General features: G+C 40.8%; 2 protein-coding genes across 3 annotated transcripts in view; both read left to right on the top strand.

Annotated features, from left to right (window-relative positions):
- The first annotated feature begins 1,818 nt into the window (after positions 1-1,818).
- Positions 1,819-5,811, top strand: tmem177 (transmembrane protein 177). Of its 2 annotated transcripts, none has more exons than XM_079254025.1 (3): positions 1,819-1,862; positions 3,778-4,033; positions 4,179-5,811. In XM_079254025.1, exons 2-3 carry the CDS (start codon positions 3,833-3,835, stop codon positions 4,908-4,910), a joined length of 933 nt encoding a protein of 310 aa, XP_079110151.1. In that variant the 5' UTR covers positions 1,819-1,862; positions 3,778-3,832; the 3' UTR covers positions 4,911-5,811. The 2 variants fall into 2 exon arrangements, with proteins under 2 accessions (XP_079110151.1, XP_079110150.1); XM_079254024.1 differs by having other exon boundaries at positions 1,828-1,945.
- A 5,952-nt stretch (positions 5,812-11,763) lies between these two features.
- Positions 11,764-17,229, top strand: part of ptpn4a (protein tyrosine phosphatase non-receptor type 4a) — an 84,311-nt gene continuing 78,845 nt past the window's right edge. Inside the window, exon 1 of the mRNA XM_079254132.1 lies at positions 11,764-12,246. The gene's annotated coding sequence lies outside the window, so the exon portion shown is untranslated. The remainder of the gene's footprint in view (positions 12,247-17,229) is intronic.

Genomic DNA, 17,229 nt, shown 5'->3' with positions numbered 1-17,229 from the left:
ACAGGGGTATATGGAAAACCTACAGTGGCCCTCAAGGACTGACTTTGAACACCTCTGTCATAAAAGAATAGCAATGGTTGGCAACAATATTCAGTTAAGCTGTGGTTTTGAAATGTTGCTCAGTGTGCCAGGTACCACCAGGAGCAGACTGCCGTTAATGCAAAGCAGGATGGATTTACGCTTTCATGTTGTTTTCATTAAAGGGGTGCTATTGTGGTATTTGGAGTTTTCTGAGCTTTCTACAGTGTTACAGTGTTGAATCTTCATCAGACATGTGAATGGCGCTGAGTTTGAGTTCCAGCATGATCTCCGTTCGGTTTCCATGGCGACGAAAAACGCGTCGTTTTAGAGAGTTTTTTCTACTTCGAAAGCCTTGTGACGTCCCGGGGGATAAGGTTCGGTGATTGGTTACCTTCTACTGGTTAACAATGGCATGTACGAATACATCAGGCGGGTGGAAAACGTTGGATAAAGTTATTTCGGATGATGGCTGGTGAGTTTACCAAAGAGAGACATCCTGCTGCTGTGGGTTGCTGTTTTCCACTTCGTTTTCAGGGTCTGATTCAGGTTCCAACATGTAGGGCTGTATGCTATGTGTTGACATTGTATTTTGTTTTTTTATTGAGTTCATATTATTATTCTGTTTATGAGATGTTACAATGACGACGAAAGCAGTTGCGGTGCGCGCTCCCAATGTAGTGCAGTGGCGGGAGGCGGGGCTTAATGCGGAAGAGACTCAATCCACTCATTTTGCCCACAGGCTGATCTGACAGCCTACAGAGAGGGTCGGTCTGAAGTAAATAAAGTGATTTGTGACAATAACTCGATCAATCCCAGCCCTTCTGGGCTCAGAAATAAAAAATAAATTAGCCTGAAATGCACATAATAGTTCCACTTTAAATTTACCCCCTGAATGCTGCAGCTGCAAGATGTTTGGCATTTGATGAGTCTGTGTGAGTCGTAGCCTGAGTTCCCTGTTCTTAGCTGACAGGAGTAGCACCTGGTGTGGTCTTCTGCTGCTGTAGACCATCTGCTTAAAGGTTGGACATGCTGTGAGTTCAGAGATGCTATCCTGCACATCTTGTTTGCAAACAGCACTTATTTGAACTTCTATCACTTTCAACCAGTCTGCCCATTCTCTTCTGACCTCTGACACCAACAAAACATTCTGGCCCAGAAAATTGCTGCTCACTGCATGTTTTCTCTTTTGCAGACCACTCTGTGCAAACCCTCGAGATGGTTGCATGTGAAAACCCCAGTAGATCAGCACTTTCTGAAATACTCAGACCAGCTTGTCTGGCATTAACAACCACGTCTCGTTCAAAGTCACATAAATCTTTCTTCCTCATTCTGATGCTCAGTTTGAACTTTAGCAAGTTGTCTAGACCGTGTCTGCATGACTAGATACGCTGAGGTTTTGTCACGTGATTGACTGATTACATATTGTTCAGCTGTTGAAAAAGGGTACCTAATAAAATGGCTGTGGAGTGTTTATATCTGTCATTCAGAAATTAAGTGATACTTGTGTTCACTTTGTAGTCAAAATGAGTGAAAAGATTTCTAAATTTAAAAAAAAATTATGTAATTTAAAAAGAATTTTTGTTACTCAGAAGAAAGTTCTGATTCTTTTGATTCTCTCCAGTCTTTAACTATAATGTTTTGTCAATAAAATAAAATAAAATTAAAAAAAAAAAAATATATATATATATATATATATTTTTTTTTAAATTCAAGATAAGGTCTGTTAACGTTTGTCGTAAAAGTGTCGTAAAACGCCCTGACGACACTTACCTCGCTTTACGGATGTATCTGTTGTCAGCTGTGTCGTAATGCGGCTGTCCTTGTAAAGATGCTCCGAACGTGTGAGTGTTTTCTGCTGTTTTTTCTTCTGGGTGAAGTAATGAGCAATGGTTTCTGTCACGCTGTGTTTTCTTATTTAAAAACAGTAAGTAAAAAGTCGGACTTGTAGTTTTCTGTCAGCTCGGTCAGTCAGGAAAGCTAAGTTAGATCATGTGTTACAAAACTTCCTGCAGGCCCAGCGTTAGTTTATCATCAGGAGTCACTATCAGAAACTAACATAATGCAATTTAACGACTATTATTATTGGTGTAAAGCTCTTAATTATCACTAGATTTGGATCAATATAACATCGATGTGATTTAAATGATTGGTGTAGTTGAGGAAGTATTGTAGCTGATGGTTGTTTCCTTTTTTATTTTATTTAGTAAATGTTCTTTGAGATCATTTATTGTTTTTTTTTTTGTTTGTTTTTTTTATTAGGAGAAAAGATCTTAAATGACCTCATATTCAGCATGTGACAAAGCTTGCTTTGTCTGAGCACTGCTTATGTAATGGTGCAAAGCTAACTGATGTTTTTACTTTTATTTCATCCACTGTATATTAACATAAAGATTCATTTATGTGTTTATTTATTAGTACAAGTAGTAGTACTATTGTTAAGAAAAGTGATAACCAAACTTTATATTTGATGTACATTGCAAAGCAAAAAGTAAGTTGTTTTTTTTCGTTCATAAATATATATTTTACCATCTACTGTTTATGACATTGAGGAAGAAACCTTCCTCCTCAGATGTGATGTTATTTGTATCCAGTCAGTTAAAAAATTGTGTCATCATCATTTAAAGCTGGGGTGTCACCTCCAGTCCTTCGAGGGCCGGTATCCGGCAGGTTTTTGTTGTTTCCCTAGACCAACAAAGCTGATTCAAATCAAATGGATCCAGCAGCTTCTTGTCAACCTATTTATGTATGTCGGTCAGGTCTGTTGGAGCAGGGAGACAACAAAAACCTGCAGACCCTCGAGGACTGGAGTTTGACACCTGTGATTTAAAGTATTCTGACCATATTTTTCATACATTTTTTGTAGCGTTCATTTCAACATATATGTAATAAGACTTTTTTTTTTGGCTGATAATATTATCAAAGTTTAATTTGTCTCATTTTCGAGGATTCAAAATTCTTTTGTAAAGAACAAGTACATGAGTTTGTGTGACCTTATAAAATGCAGCTTTTGCATAGATGCCCTCCATCACTACAGATGATCAGAGAGTACCTAAAAGCTAAATAAACAAGCTGTTTTAATACTTGAATTACAAGTAAAGGCGGGTTAAAAAGACTTTTCTAAAATCTCAAGTACTTGCTGTCTCAGAATGTAGCTTCTCATATTTTGACTGAGGACACGATAACATCCCCTGTGTGATTGCTTCACTGGCCTCCTGTAAGTTTTAGGATCTAGTTAAAGATTTTATGCGTGCTTTAAAAGCTGTGGAAGACGTGGCTCCTTCACTTTGAGCAACTGGAGTTGTAATAAATGTATTATATAAATAAAATTGACACGCTAGTTATGCATATACATATATGACCACTTAATGACAAGTTAAAGACTTTGAAGCAATTTGTTAGGTTTTGCCTGAAAGAAAACACATTCCCAACTAGAGCAAACTGAATAAATAAATGAACAGATTTTTAGCAGATTTTGCTTTCTGGGAGTGTAATCAGTTGTCACAGGGGAGCAAGTAGACTGTCAATGTACATTAAATACATTATTAGACATTGATTGTAATTATTTGGGTGCAAAAAATGTTCAAGAAAATCCCAGTGTTGAAATTCCCGGCTCAGTTCCACAGCCTTTGAGGCCGTTTCTAACTGAACAAAAAGGACTGAGTTTCCTAGCATTTTCTCGTCAGCCTCTGGTTTAAATTAATTTCTGTATGTATAAAATGCAGGCCAGACTCATGAATGAACCCTTGTCCCTCACAGATGTCACCTACTGAGGCTATCTGACACAAAGTTGGAGAAGACCACAAACAGCAACATGGCATCTCGGTTCCTCAGGTACTCGGTTCTTCTCCAGAAGTACAGGACTCCGCTGCTCATCGCGAGCTGCGGCGGAGTCTTTGCAGCCAACATGTTCTACCACATTTGCCCCGACTTGTCCTACCGCCAGCTCTATCAGGCCTGGTACAAAGGAGAACCGGTGGCGCTGTCGGAAAAGCTGGAGAAGCTCTTTCAGCAGGTAATGTGTGTGCAGAAGCTATGTTTTTCTTTTCTGAAGACAGTATTACTCATGCTCAGCTACACAGACTTCATACGCAGAAGTTTGGAGTGCAGGAATATAAAGTGACAACAAACCCAGCGCTCAAAGTTTTTGTTTGTTGTAGGTTCTGAAGGACTACGGCATCACTTCAGCCAAGAATTTCTCTGCTTTTGCATCCTTTGGGTTCCACCCTGTCGGCGCTGGTGTCCCTTGGCTTCCTGCAGGGGCCCAAGTCGGTATCCCAGCGAACTTCAACAGCACCTCCGACGATCCGAGTGGAATCACAAACCGGAACATTTTCATCAACGGCAAAACCGTGGACTGGGACAGCGAAGTCGGTTCTGCTCTGAAGGATGCTCTGGTTTTCTCCTCAGAGGCACAGAAGTTTGCCTTAGCACGAGAAGTAGCCCGTTTGCAGTCCGGAGGACCTGTTATGGGGGCCGCCGTCGCTCCGCTCTGCCTGGGCGGGGTCTGGGTGTACAGCGTGGTGCTGAAGCAGGTGTTCGGACTGCACGCCGGGCCCGCACTTTTTCGCGGGGCGGCAAATTTTGTAGCACTGACCATTGGCGCAATTTCATACTTCCTCACATCAGACGCTGTGAGCCAGTGGATTGACTACAGCTCGGACCGCCGCGCCGCCGGCGTGTCCAAGGAATACGCCAAAGGAGGGGTTGAGTTTTACGATAAGATCCTGTCCAGAAACAAGACGCTGCGTGCGCTGATGGGGCAGAAGGGGGAAGAGATGTACGCACCCAGTGGGAACCTGTTTCCTGCTCACATCCTGCAGCTAAAACACACACCGTACACATCCAGGAGGGAAGGCATCCTTGCTCTGCTCAAAGAGGAGAAAGTCTGAAACAAAAGCTGGCGTACTAGATCCGATGTCGCTAAGATAGGAAAAGCTTGTCTTAATGGACAGGAACTGGCTGTTTCTGAGCATCCGTGTGTAGATTCAATAATTCTTCCAAAAGAAGTAGCAGGTTTGCATAGAATCATGTCATTCTGTGCCTAAATGTCAACTTTGCGTTTGGTCTTCTCATTAGTTTTTATGAATTTAAATTAAAAATATAAGCTTTTACAAGCTGAAGTTGTCATTATTTTAGTGGTATTTGTGGCTTGACTTTATTTATCAGAGACAAAAGATCAACAAGCAGACATCGTGGACTAATAAACAGTTTTATTAGTTGTTTCGTAGACTGGAGCGATTGATTGAGGAAAATAAATTGTCACTCTCACTGGTACATAATCATTCTTGCATGTTCATGCATTTGGTATAAATGAAACAGAACACTGATTTTTTATTTCAGCTTGTTTTACTTTGTTTTAATTTAATTTATTCAAGCTTGATTCTTTAGATTTGAATAACATTGATGAGTAAAGCAATCAAAATCCAGTGTCCAAGTAATCTGCACTCCATTAGGAGTTTCTCAGCATCACATCTGGAGAATCTTTTTATATTTATAGAAGTTATACTGAAGCAGTTGTGTATTGTCCACAAGATGAAAACACAATAAAACACTTCAGCCTGTGTGCTGTGTTTGGTAAGAAGTAACACAGTGGCAGAACAGCACAGGTTTTGGGTACAATGCGCCCTCTGCTGGCTACTAATGTAGCATCAGTGGATGCATTTAAAAACACATTTGTTCAGGCAAGAACTTTAGCTCCAAAAGACTCGGTGACACTGCTGTGTATTCACACTGTTTTTATTTGTTTATTTATTTTTTCCACACGTTGCAGGTTTTTTATGTTTTATTGTTGTGAAGCACTTTGTGACCTTGTGTCTATGAAAAGCGCAATATAAATAAAGTTTATCTTATCTATATTATCTTACATTGTGTAAACATTAAAAACACCCCTGTAGAGGCCATATAGCGAATCGACCAATCAGACGGCAACAATGCATTGACGAGTTGCTGAAATTCAAACCCCATCAGAATGGAAAGGAAAGGGGCATTTATGTGACGCTGAATGTGACTCAGTTGTTGTTAGTCCCAGTAGTTCAGAAGCTGTTGATCTGCAGAGATTTCCACACAGAACCCTCTCAGAGGTTTGCAGAGAATGGTCCAGAAAGGAGACAATATCCAATGAGCAGCTGTTGTAGTGTCGATAGATAAAAGTCTGGTCAGTGTGACCTGATCTAGTAGCGATGCTTAAAGGCTTTCTGAAACCGAGGTCATGATGTTTTACTGCCATCATGAGCCTGATACCATCAGAAGGCTCTGGCTGTACTGTAAGATTTGCTTTGATATTTATCTAATATAGGAAACTATTTTTGAACCTGCTTCTCCAGGTTTAGTCTGGACTCTGATCTGGTCTCTGGTCTGGACTCTGGTCCGGTATCTGGTCTGGACTCTGGTCTGGTCTCTGGTCCAATATCTGGTCTGGACTCTGGTCTGGACTCTGGTCCGGTATCAGGTCTGAACTCTGGTCCAATATTTGGTCTGGACTCTGGTCTGGACTCTGGTCCGGTTTCTGGTCTGGACTCTGGTCCGGACTCTGGTCTGAACTCTGGTCCGGTATCTGGTCTAGACTCTAGTCCGGTTTCTGGTCTAGACTCTGGTCCGGTTTCTGGTCTGGACTCGGTCTGGACTAATTGACCTGAGTCTGTGGATCTAAGATCTTCCTGGTTTACATTCTCTGAACATATCAGATGTGTTCTGGTCCAGAACCGTTCTGGGATTCTGTAAACAATCAGCAGGGTTTTAAAAGCTCTCCTGTGACTGACTGGAAACCAGTGTAAAGATGTTAAAACTGGTGTGATGTGTCCAGACTGGAAACCAGTGTAAAGATGTTAAAACTGGTGTGATGTGTCCAGACTGGAAACCAGTGTAAAGATGTTAAACTGGTGTGATGTGTCCAGACTGGAAACCAGCATAAAGATGTTAAACTGGTGTGATGTGTCCAGACTGGAAACCAGCATAAAGATGTTAAACTGGTGTGATGTGTCCAGACTGGAAACCAGTGTAAAAATGTTAAAACTGGTGTGATGTGTCCAGACTGGAAACCAGCATAAAGATGTTAAAACTGGTGTGATGTGTCCAGACTGGAAACCAGCATAAAGATGTTAAACTGGTGTGATGTGTCCAGACTGGAAACCAGCATAAAGATGTTAAACTGGTGTGATGTGTCCAGACTGGAAACCAGCATAAAGATGTTAAAACTGGTGGGATGTGTCCAGACTGGAAACCAGTGTAAAAATGTTAAAACTGGTGTGATGTGTCCAGACTGGAAACCAGCATAAAGATGTTAAAACTGGTGTGATGTGTCCAGACTGGAAACCAGCGTAAAGATGTTAAACTGGTGGAGAGGGAGCTGTGACTTTCCTGAAGTCCACGATCATCTCCACTGTCTTCTGAGCATTGAGCTCCAGGTTGTTGCTGCTGCACCAGGACACCAGCCGGTCTACCTCCCTCCTGTAGACAGACTCATCACCGTCAGAGATGAGCCCGATGAGGGTGGTGTCGTCCGCAAACTTGATCAGTTTAACAGAGTCATGGCTGGAGGTGCAGCAGTTGGTGTACAGGGAGAAGAGAAGGGGAGAAAGTACACAGCCCTGTGGAGATCCTGTGCTGATAGTCCGAGTAGTGGAGACATTCTTCCCCAGCCGCACGCTCTGCCTCCGGTCCGTCAGGAAGTCAGTGATCCACCTACAGGTAGAGTCGGGCACGTTGAGCTGGGAGAGCTTGTCCTGGAGCAGAGCAGGGAGGATGGTGTTGAATGCAGAGCTGAAGTCCACAAACAGGATCCTAGCGTAGGTTCCCGGGGAGTCCAGGTGCTGCAGGATGAAGTGAAGGGCTAGGTTGATGGCATCGTCTACAGACCTGTTGGCTCTGTAGGCGAACTGCAGAGGGTCCAGGAGGGGGGAGGTGAAGGACTTGAGATGAGGGAGGACCAGGCGCTCAAATGACTTCATGACTACAGACGTCAACGCCACGGGCCCGTAGTCATTAAGTCCAGTGATACGGGGCTTCTTGGGGACAGGGACGATGGTGGACAGCTTGAAGCAGGCTGGAACATGGCAGGACTCCAGGGAGATGTTAAAAATGTCCGTGAAGACCGGAGACAGTTCGCCTGCACAGTGTCTCAGGGTGGCGGGGGAGACACCATCTGGGCCCGGAGCTTTCCGTGGGTTTTGCTTACGGAAAAGCTTGAGCACATCCTCTTCTGTCACCGAGAAGGCAGTGGAGGGGGAGGGGTGGTCAGAGGGGATTGTACTATCCACAGTGGTGAAGGTGGTGGGGGAGGGGTGTGGCTCCGGAGTGGCTGAAGAGACTTGTGCAGTGAGGGGGGTGGAGGAGGGGTGTGAAACTTCAAACCTGGCATAAAAGGTGTTAAGATTTTCAGCCAGTTTCAGCTTTTAATTCTGTTGCTGCTTCTGAGTTGGCAGAAAGCTTCTTTGATATGGGTGCGGGAAGTGGGATCCGAGTCTATCAACACTCCAAGGTTACAGACTTGTTTGGTAGATCCAACAGAACCAGAACTGATCCATGAGCAGAATTAGTATTAAACTTAATGTCGTTTAAGACTTTGACCGGAGCTGTTTCAGTGCTGTGATCAAGATTTCAGTTTTCATTTCAGAAGTCATTAAGCTGGTTGAACTCAACTTTCTCAATTATCTTCAAAATAAAACTGAGGTTAGAGACAAGTCTGTTGTTGTTTATTATAAAGGCGTCTAGAGTTCTTTTGACTTGGAAACATATCTAATGCCAGTGAGCTGTTGGCAGTAAGCAGGAGGTCAGTTTCTACTGAGATAAAAACTTTTTAAAAAATCAGATGGCGTTATGTCAAGAAAGCATGTTGATGATTTCAAATGACAAACTGTGTCTTGTAGGATGTTTAAATAATGAATTTCCAAACTGCTTAGTCCAATTAAGGGTTTCAGGAAAGCTGCAGCCTATCACAGCAATTAGCAGGTGAGAGGCGAGATACAACCTGGAAGGGTCGCCAATCACAATCACATTATATGTAATAAATTGTGACATAACGGCAGAGTAATTTCTATGTTTTCTTGTTTGACTAGTGTTCATATTTTGTGAAATTGTCTAAATTCTTTCACAAAAAAATATTAATTGATAAAATAAATAAAAGAAGATCTACTACTGCCAAGTCCCTGAGGAATGATGATGCATCCAAGTAAAGAAAGGCATAAAGCGAGGAGGGACAAAAATGGCAAAAAAAAAAATCCCACTCATTCCCTCATAATAAAGACTTTTTCCTTTACAGTTTTATGCAAATCTAAAGAGCAGCAGAATTTCATTTAAAAAAAATTCTACTTATTCCAGTATATCCATAAACCTCATGTGTACTGGAGCTGCATCCTTCCAAAGAAGGACCGCTCATGCTAATTCTGGAAGCACATTTTCTGGATTATCCTGAGATACAGATATTATTTGTCCCCCTTGATTTCATTATTATTTTAAAGAAAAGATTAAACCCTCATTATTTCCTTTCTTACAAGAAATATTTGATCCTTTCACAGTGATTTAACTGGCAGCACTTCGATGAGGCATCATCCTCAGCATCAAGTGCTGACCTTAATTCTAAAGTGTTTACATGCTCAGCTGAATGCTTCTCTGCAACTGCCTGCAGAGAAATGGCAGCTTCTTGTTAAAAATGCATTTTGATGTTCTCTTTTTAAATGTCTTTTTTTTCATTTTGTTTGATTTGTCAATCAATGCATTGCATTTTGTGTTCAAATTTTAAAATGGGTCACAGCTGAAACCCTTCCTTATATGAACGTTTATATTATATAATACTCTCATCTTCATCTTATGGTTGTTTGAAGTGCATGTATGGAAAACATCAAAGTTTACTCAACAAAGAATAGGAATGTAGTTGCATTCCTTGCATGTAGATTTAGTTTATAGATCGAGCCATCTCGATCCAAATAAATTACTTAGTGATAAAAATCTTAATATAGTGACTCAGAACTCATCATGTAGCACTTATTTCCCCCCGAGGTCATCTATCTGCTAGGGGTGGGAAAATCGAATAATAGAAAAATCAAAAATCGGGATGCTTTGCTTCAAAATTTTAAAATCCAGTATTAACATTTTTTTTCAAATAAATAAAAATAATCCAACATAAATTTTTTGTAATTTTTATTGTTTTTATTGATCTTTTTACTAGTCTTCTTGAATGATGGTCTGGCTACTGTGTTTTTTTTTTTTTTTACTAACTGAAATCAAGAAAAAAGACGAGCAAAAAAAAGTTTTATACATTTCTTTTTTGTTTTTAATCTTCTACAATCAGCAATATTGAAGAATTGTGAGATTTGCAATTTAAATCAAATCGGGACCCAAAAAATAGGAATCGAATCGGGACAAAACCATACCGTCACAGCCCTACTGTCTGGATATTAAGAAGGTTCAGTTATGGTGTTTTAATTACATTTCCAATCTTGGACCCTGTGGGATAAGCTAAATATAGCAGCATGTAATTAATTGTGTAGCAGATAGATTTTTTTATTTTTATTTTATTGCTTCTCTGCAGTACAGACCAAAGAAGCGAAAACTCAAATGTCACTTTTTTTAAACTTAGGTCAATGAGATCAAAGTTACAGAGCATGTTTGCTGATAAGTATATAAATAAATTATCAAAATATACAATGGATTAAGCCGAGAGGACCTACATATTTACAGCAGGAGTTTGTTAGTCAGATAGGAAGCCTGGGTGTGTCAGTCTGCAGGAGCATGCATTTATCCTCTCTGCATTACACAAAATGCAGGATTTGTTCCAGTGCATTGCTTTTGCTGCAGATAGTTGACTTTAGCATATGCTCTATTTCTGGAGTGCTTCCACAAATGTTTCTGAATTGAAATATCTGGGTTCATACAGACAAAAAATGTACAAGTTGTGGAGAAAATTGAAGAAGAGCTCTCCATTCAAAAAGCTTTCAATCTGTAGCTCCACTTTATAATTTTCCCGTCAACAAAGTGGCGTTTGGTGTGTGTGTACCAACAACACTGGGATTATTATCTTGCTTTCACCACTCCGCTTCATCAATTTACCTCATTGTATGCCTTGGAGAACTATCTGTACAAGGGGCCTTTGTTATGTTGCAGCGTGTTCCTTTTTGAGCCACTGGAGGTCAGTGTCTCTGTACAGTCTCACAGCCTTTCTTTGAACACTATTAATGAATGACCAGGCAGCATAATCATTAGGTTGAATGGGAAAGTTTGTGCGTGAAATATAATGGAAAAAAAATCGTTAAAGGAAACAAAAACAACACATTTTTAAAAATGACTGATTACATCCACTTTGAAAGTTGTATATTTGTGTAAATACAGAAATGTAATTTAACTAAAAAAAAAAAATAAAAAAAAAAAAAAAGCGAACTGTTCTCTAGAAAAAGTGTAAATTCAAGGCATATTTTTATTTTAATGCTTATACTTTATGAAAAAACAGTGGTATATTTGCATTACCGCCTATTAATGTCCAATCTATAGTTGGTAAACCAGCAATAATCTTTTAGAATATATTATGTATATCATATAATATTGTGTTTGCCAGTTCCTGATGTAATATCGGTAAACATAAAAACATTTTAATACCTTTATAGCAGGTCTGCGTGAGCTCTCAAACAGCGCGTCTCCCGCAGCGTGGCCCCGCCCCTGTGCGTTACGTTTGCGTGATTACGTAGCCGTACGGCTCGCTGCTGTGCTGCAAGACAAGCAGGCAGGCAAAGCAGCTGCAGAGGGATCAGGGAGCGCTGGAAACAACGGGCTGATCCATGTTGGCAAAGTCAGAATAAAAAAAACCCCAACCTGTTTTGTGAATGGACACTTTTAATGTCTAGCTTCTTTATCAAACCACACATTGCACGTTTTTTTTTTTTACGCATGCGTGGGATTACATTTCTCATTCTCTCGACCTGAAATGACTGCTAGGCGCCGTGTCTAGCCAATGGTTACTGCGGGGGCTCCTGTTCTGTGGATTATCCGTCGTCGCCGAGCCAGTCGCATGGTAGAGCCCGGAGGAGGCCCCACTTTGCTGGATGGATGTGTGAGAGGCAGCGCCGAGTGCCGAGTACTGATGTAGACGGTGATGATGGTGATGATGCTCGGCTTTCATCGGCAGTGGGCGAACTGATCTTGGATGTTCGGGCTACATCGCCCCTACACAAAACATTTTCTCACACAGCAACAAATATATTCCTTAAAAGCTGGACGCCCCTGGAGCAGTTTATGACGGTAAGAAAGGCACTTATTCACAGGCCACCACAGCTAGTTGACGTTAGCTAGTTAGCTTAGCGCTGTCACTTCTATCTAAGTTGCTCTCTGCAGGGCTAACATGGCTAATATTGCCAAATAACACCAGGTAACGCTGCTCCTAAGAGCCCTTTTCATAATTACACCTGTGTCTGTTTGAATGGAGTCTTCCAGCAGTGACAAAAAAGGGACATTCATACTCATTCTTAAATCTATAATCTCAATAGCCAAGGGTAGTGTAGCCTCAGCTAGCTGTTTCGTTGCCCATTCAATATATATTGCGTTTAAAATAAATAAATAAAAAAAACCCAAAAGCAATAAATAAATAAATATATATTGCGTTTTAATTTGCGTGGCCACAAAACGGGACCAGTCTAATATGCAAAGTATTGGCTGGAATATAAATGTGTATTCAGGAGATAATAATTTATTCTTACTGCACTGGTTCGACATAACATATATCCCAGATAAATAGGTCGTATTCATTGGATACAGAGTACAATAAGCTGTCTAATGCCGGAGTCCAGTTAGCGTTTAGAGGAAACCAGTGCGGCGTTACCAGTGCTACAAATGTGGCTTTAAATATGGCATGCCTATATGTTTTTTGATATTACAGTGTGTTTTGTGGCGGTGTTGCTCCTTTGGGTCGGGGGATTTATTTGACGCGCGTGCGGTTTGGTCATTGAAAAGTAAATAATTGGAGCTTGTTTGCACTGCTCTCATGTTCATGTCACATTCTGGAAATGCCACACCAGCTCTCTGGCCTGCATGGATAAGCTGCTTATGGATACCCTGCTTCTAGTTGCATTGAAAAGGGTGGGAGGAAAAAAAATCGGTATTTTGCGCAGGAAATATTCAAATGACGTGGTGGTGGTGGTGATCGTTTGGTGTTCCGTCATGGATGTGATGGTTTGCTGTGATGAGGCGTCCTCCTTTTTTTTGTCGATGACGTAATCCCCCCCACCATCCGTGCCACATCTTTCGGGTCGCAGTTGGTTCCTCTGCTGCCTGCTGCTTGCCAGTCTGCTGCTGCTGCTGAGATCATATGGACCCTGCTAAGTCCTGTTTGTCTAGCCTTTATGCACCCCCCACTCCCTCCTTTTTTCTCTCTCTTTCTGGTCCTTTTCGCCATCTTAAACTGCAACATGACTATAAACTCATGTCGCAGTTAGACTTGAATGAGATGCCTCATCCTGTTCCTGCAAATTGTCAATGAAATGCAGTGGCTCGATTCAGTGCTCTGCAGTACCAAACTCCAAAATATGGTTGGGAATCCCCAGGGATTCCTGGAGGTGACATCAGAAGTGTGTTTTATCCTGTGCCATTTTACCTTCTGACTCATTTGACACCTTGAATTATTCCTGCAAGGCTTTTTCTAGACAATTAAATAGCAAAACTTACCAGATGGAACGCAAGAGATTGTATTTGACCTACTGTTTTTTGCTGTTCTGACCTGAATTCATGTGGGAATCCTGGTGTAAAACTGATGGGAATTAGGTCTGTCATGCTACATATTCTTATTGAGGACATCATACCACGCTGTTAATTTCCACCATATCATTTGCTAAGACAAAGATTACTTTGCAGCATATAAGTACTAGGGTTTTTTGGAGTAAAGATATGCTACTACTATGCTGAAATTGGCTCATTTTACTGCAAATGAAACCACATATAAGCAAAGATGAAACCTTGAGATGGTGCGGTTTGAGTAAAGATATAATAGATGTGCTGTGCACAACGCAACTAAATAAGGGTAAGCGAAGTCTGTTTCATGAAATAAAAATGGTGCCTTTGCCGTTTTTATTTTTACACACATTATAAATTCATAAATTGTGGGCTGAAGAGAATTCTGGGTTGAACTTCAGATGTGCTCCTTTTGCTCCGCTCAAGTCTTTCGTTTAAGGCGTGGATGGGCTCAGCTGGTGAAGATTAAATTGCCTGTAGCAACAGGCTTGCCTTATTTGAGTGGCCCACCTGAACCTGCCGTATCCATAGTGAACTACTGAGTTGTTAGAGTAAAGTGGAGACTGAGAATGTGAATGATTGCAAAAAGTGAGAGGGAGAAGTGAAGAAGAGAGAAGTACAAATGATGGAAAACTGAGGAGGCACAGGTGTGGCAAGGGTAATTGGGATAAACTGCACCTGCTAGCAGGGGGGAGTCCTTCGGGAGTAACTTAGAAGTCAGAGAGTATTAGATCTCAGGATGCCTTCTCAGATTTAACAATGGTTATAATGAAGAGCAAAATAGTTAAGTAACCATAACAAATTGATTTTGAATTAGTCAAACATTCATTCTTAATATAAAGGGACGATATACATCCGTTTCTTATGAGCTGTTACGCAGGATGAGATGGGGAGTTTGAGATAATAGATTTTTTTTATATTCCTCTGATATAGTGGCTCCAGTATGCAATTTGTGTGTTCAAAATAAAAAAAAAAAAAAAAAAAAAATCTTAATAATAGTGTTGTGACCATACAACAGCTAAGGTGTTTTTAATTCAAATAAGGTGTTAAACTTGTATTATAAACTGGTCACGTTGGACTTTCTTTTAAAGATCAGTTTATGCGGATAAGCTCATAATGGTTAGATGCAGTGTGAGCAATGACCAAAGGCCACTGTTGGTGTGTGGGTAGACATTGGGTGGTAGTTTGCATGCAAAACTGTGGTGGAGCATCATTGTTGCCAGAAATGAGTGTTTCTGGCAATCATTGTTGCCAGAAATGAGTGTTTCTGGCAACAATGTGAAGAGGAAGTGAAAGAAGAGTTTTTCTGTTAAAATGTTTACTAGATTTGCTGCAAGTATAATTCTTTTACACCAGGGCAATTCTGTGAAAATTAGTGGTGTAGCAAATCCACATACAGTCTTCAGACGTGAGATGCAAAAGGTTGAGATCCTCATTGTTAAACATCATAAGCTGGCTGACCTGTAAAAGAGTCGTCAAAGGCCGGCCTTTGTTCTTGTGAGTTTTTAAAGCCTGAGATGTTTGTACGCCATGGGGTGGGCCAGAAGCAGGAGCATTTATACAAACTGCGTGGAGTGGGTCTTGAGCAAACCCAACAGACCATAGTTAATTTCGATTGTGACTTCCATGTTGTCTTCTAATCACACATGGTTAGATTGATGCGATAGCTGCTGTTGACCTTCTTCCTTCTTGAAAATGAAACCATTCTTGCCTGCCTCTTGTGCGTCTTTTCAGTTTTGTCCATTACTTTTTCTTTTTCTTTGCCTTGCAGCCTGTTTTTTGGTCTTAAGGTTGGTGAGGGACACCCTCCATCTCAGCTTGGTACGCTGCAGCAATGATGGCTTAGTGTTGGTGTGTCGGTAAGAAGAAAACTGGCTGGGTGCTGCAGGCAAGATACATTATCAGCCTTGAAAGATGCAAGCATTTGTGTATCTTACACTAGTAGGTTTGGGACCATTGCCAGAGGTTGTATAACTCTGTCATGTATTTAGTTTATTCTCTATCATCCTCCTGCTGTTTTTAACCCAGTGCTCAAAGTAATAACATAGTTGATAAGACTTGTATTTAGAAACTAAAGGAGGCTTAACTAGAAGGTTCTTTCTGGACGTAGCAGTGATCTATGTTTGGTTGTTGTCCTTAGCCCTCAAAATTAAGATGGCTAGCTGCCTGTCCATTCACCATGACAATCAGAAAGTCTTGTTTGCAGCCAGGAAGCACTGCAAATGTATAGGTGGGGAAACTGGAACATGTGCTTTAACAGTGGCTGGATTCTTGCAGTATTTTGCTCATGTATTTTTAGATAGATTGCCATTGCTTAAATGATCCAGTATAACAACTATTCGTTCACACAAACATCTACCCAGAAAGCTCCTCGAAAGGCAGCTAGTTAGTGGTCTGTTGCTGAGGCAGATATGGCATGACTCTGCTAACAAAAATCATCTTCAAAACTCCAAACACAGCTGTGTTTATTAACTGGAAGGTACCAACGCGACAGAATGCCAGGATGAAACTGTCTTGACGGATTTAGTCTTCCAAAATGGGAAGCAAGTGTTGACAGTGGCACATTTTATTTTCATTTGTTGGAGACAAACACTTCCAGACATGGATGAGGCTTTCAGGATTTTTGCCTTTTTAGTTTAAAAAAGAAAGGAGGGAAAACTAAAAAACGTGTCTGCATGAGCTCAGTTATTCTCTGCCTGGGAACACCAGAAGAAAAAAAACATGTGGCCTTGTGGAACGGGTACAAATGAACTGAGTTACAAATGAACAATGTATATTAATATCTGGACGGTTGAAGAACTTCATATGCATGTGAAAATGATCTAATGATTAAGTTTTAGTTCTTCTGATTTATTTTTGATGGGTTATGCTCCCCCTCCAAGCACACACACACACCGATTTTCTTTCAGTTTTTAGCTTCAGTTTTTCTGGTTCATGCGTGTTAATTCAGATTAACTTCAAATTAAAGTAATATTCTCAAACATCCAGTGAGTTGGTTTGCTGAAACGGCACAAGTTGGTCATAAACCACTTAAGTTTTACAATAAAAACCTTGTTCCTACTCCGACACACCTTATTCAGATGAACAAACTACCTCAAGTTATTTGCAAGCCTCACAATGAGCCTTTCATTTCATTCAGGTGTGTTTATTGACCTTGATTTAACAAGGAAAAAGCCACACTGAGCTTAACGTCTTGTTTTTAGGTGAGCCTTGGCCAAGAAAGCAGACATAAAATAAAATGCACATTACAATGAAATGTTACCTCTAAAAGGTGTACTGCAATAGGTCCTGAAGACCAGGATAGAAGAACACTAGTATAAACTATGAAGATCAGTCACAGCTAGAGTGCAGGAGATGGGGGTCCAGGGACCCAGTGATACTGGGAGAAAGGAAAATACAAACACACAATAGACTTTACGAAGGTACGGTGAATAAATTAAACATGGGAAATTAAACGTTGGTGAAAACACTTGGGTCATATTCCAGACTGGGGGAAACTGT

Source organism: Telmatherina bonti (assembly GCF_933228915.1).
Source record: "Telmatherina bonti genome assembly, chromosome: 15".
Classification (NCBI taxonomy): Eukaryota; Metazoa; Chordata; class Actinopteri; order Atheriniformes; family Telmatherinidae; genus Telmatherina; species Telmatherina bonti.
This window is presented reverse-complemented; position numbering and strand designations above follow the sequence as displayed.

Bases quoted from the DNA above. Each gene is read 5' to 3' on its own strand.
- tmem177 (XM_079254025.1), top strand. From the start codon at position 3,833: ATGGCATCTCGGTTCCTCAGGTACTCGGTTCTTCTCCAGAAGTACAGG. The intron at 4,034-4,178 runs GTAATGTGTGTG...TGTTTGTTGTAG, and splicing joins TGGAGAAGCTCTTTCAGCAG to GTTCTGAAGGACTACGGCAT.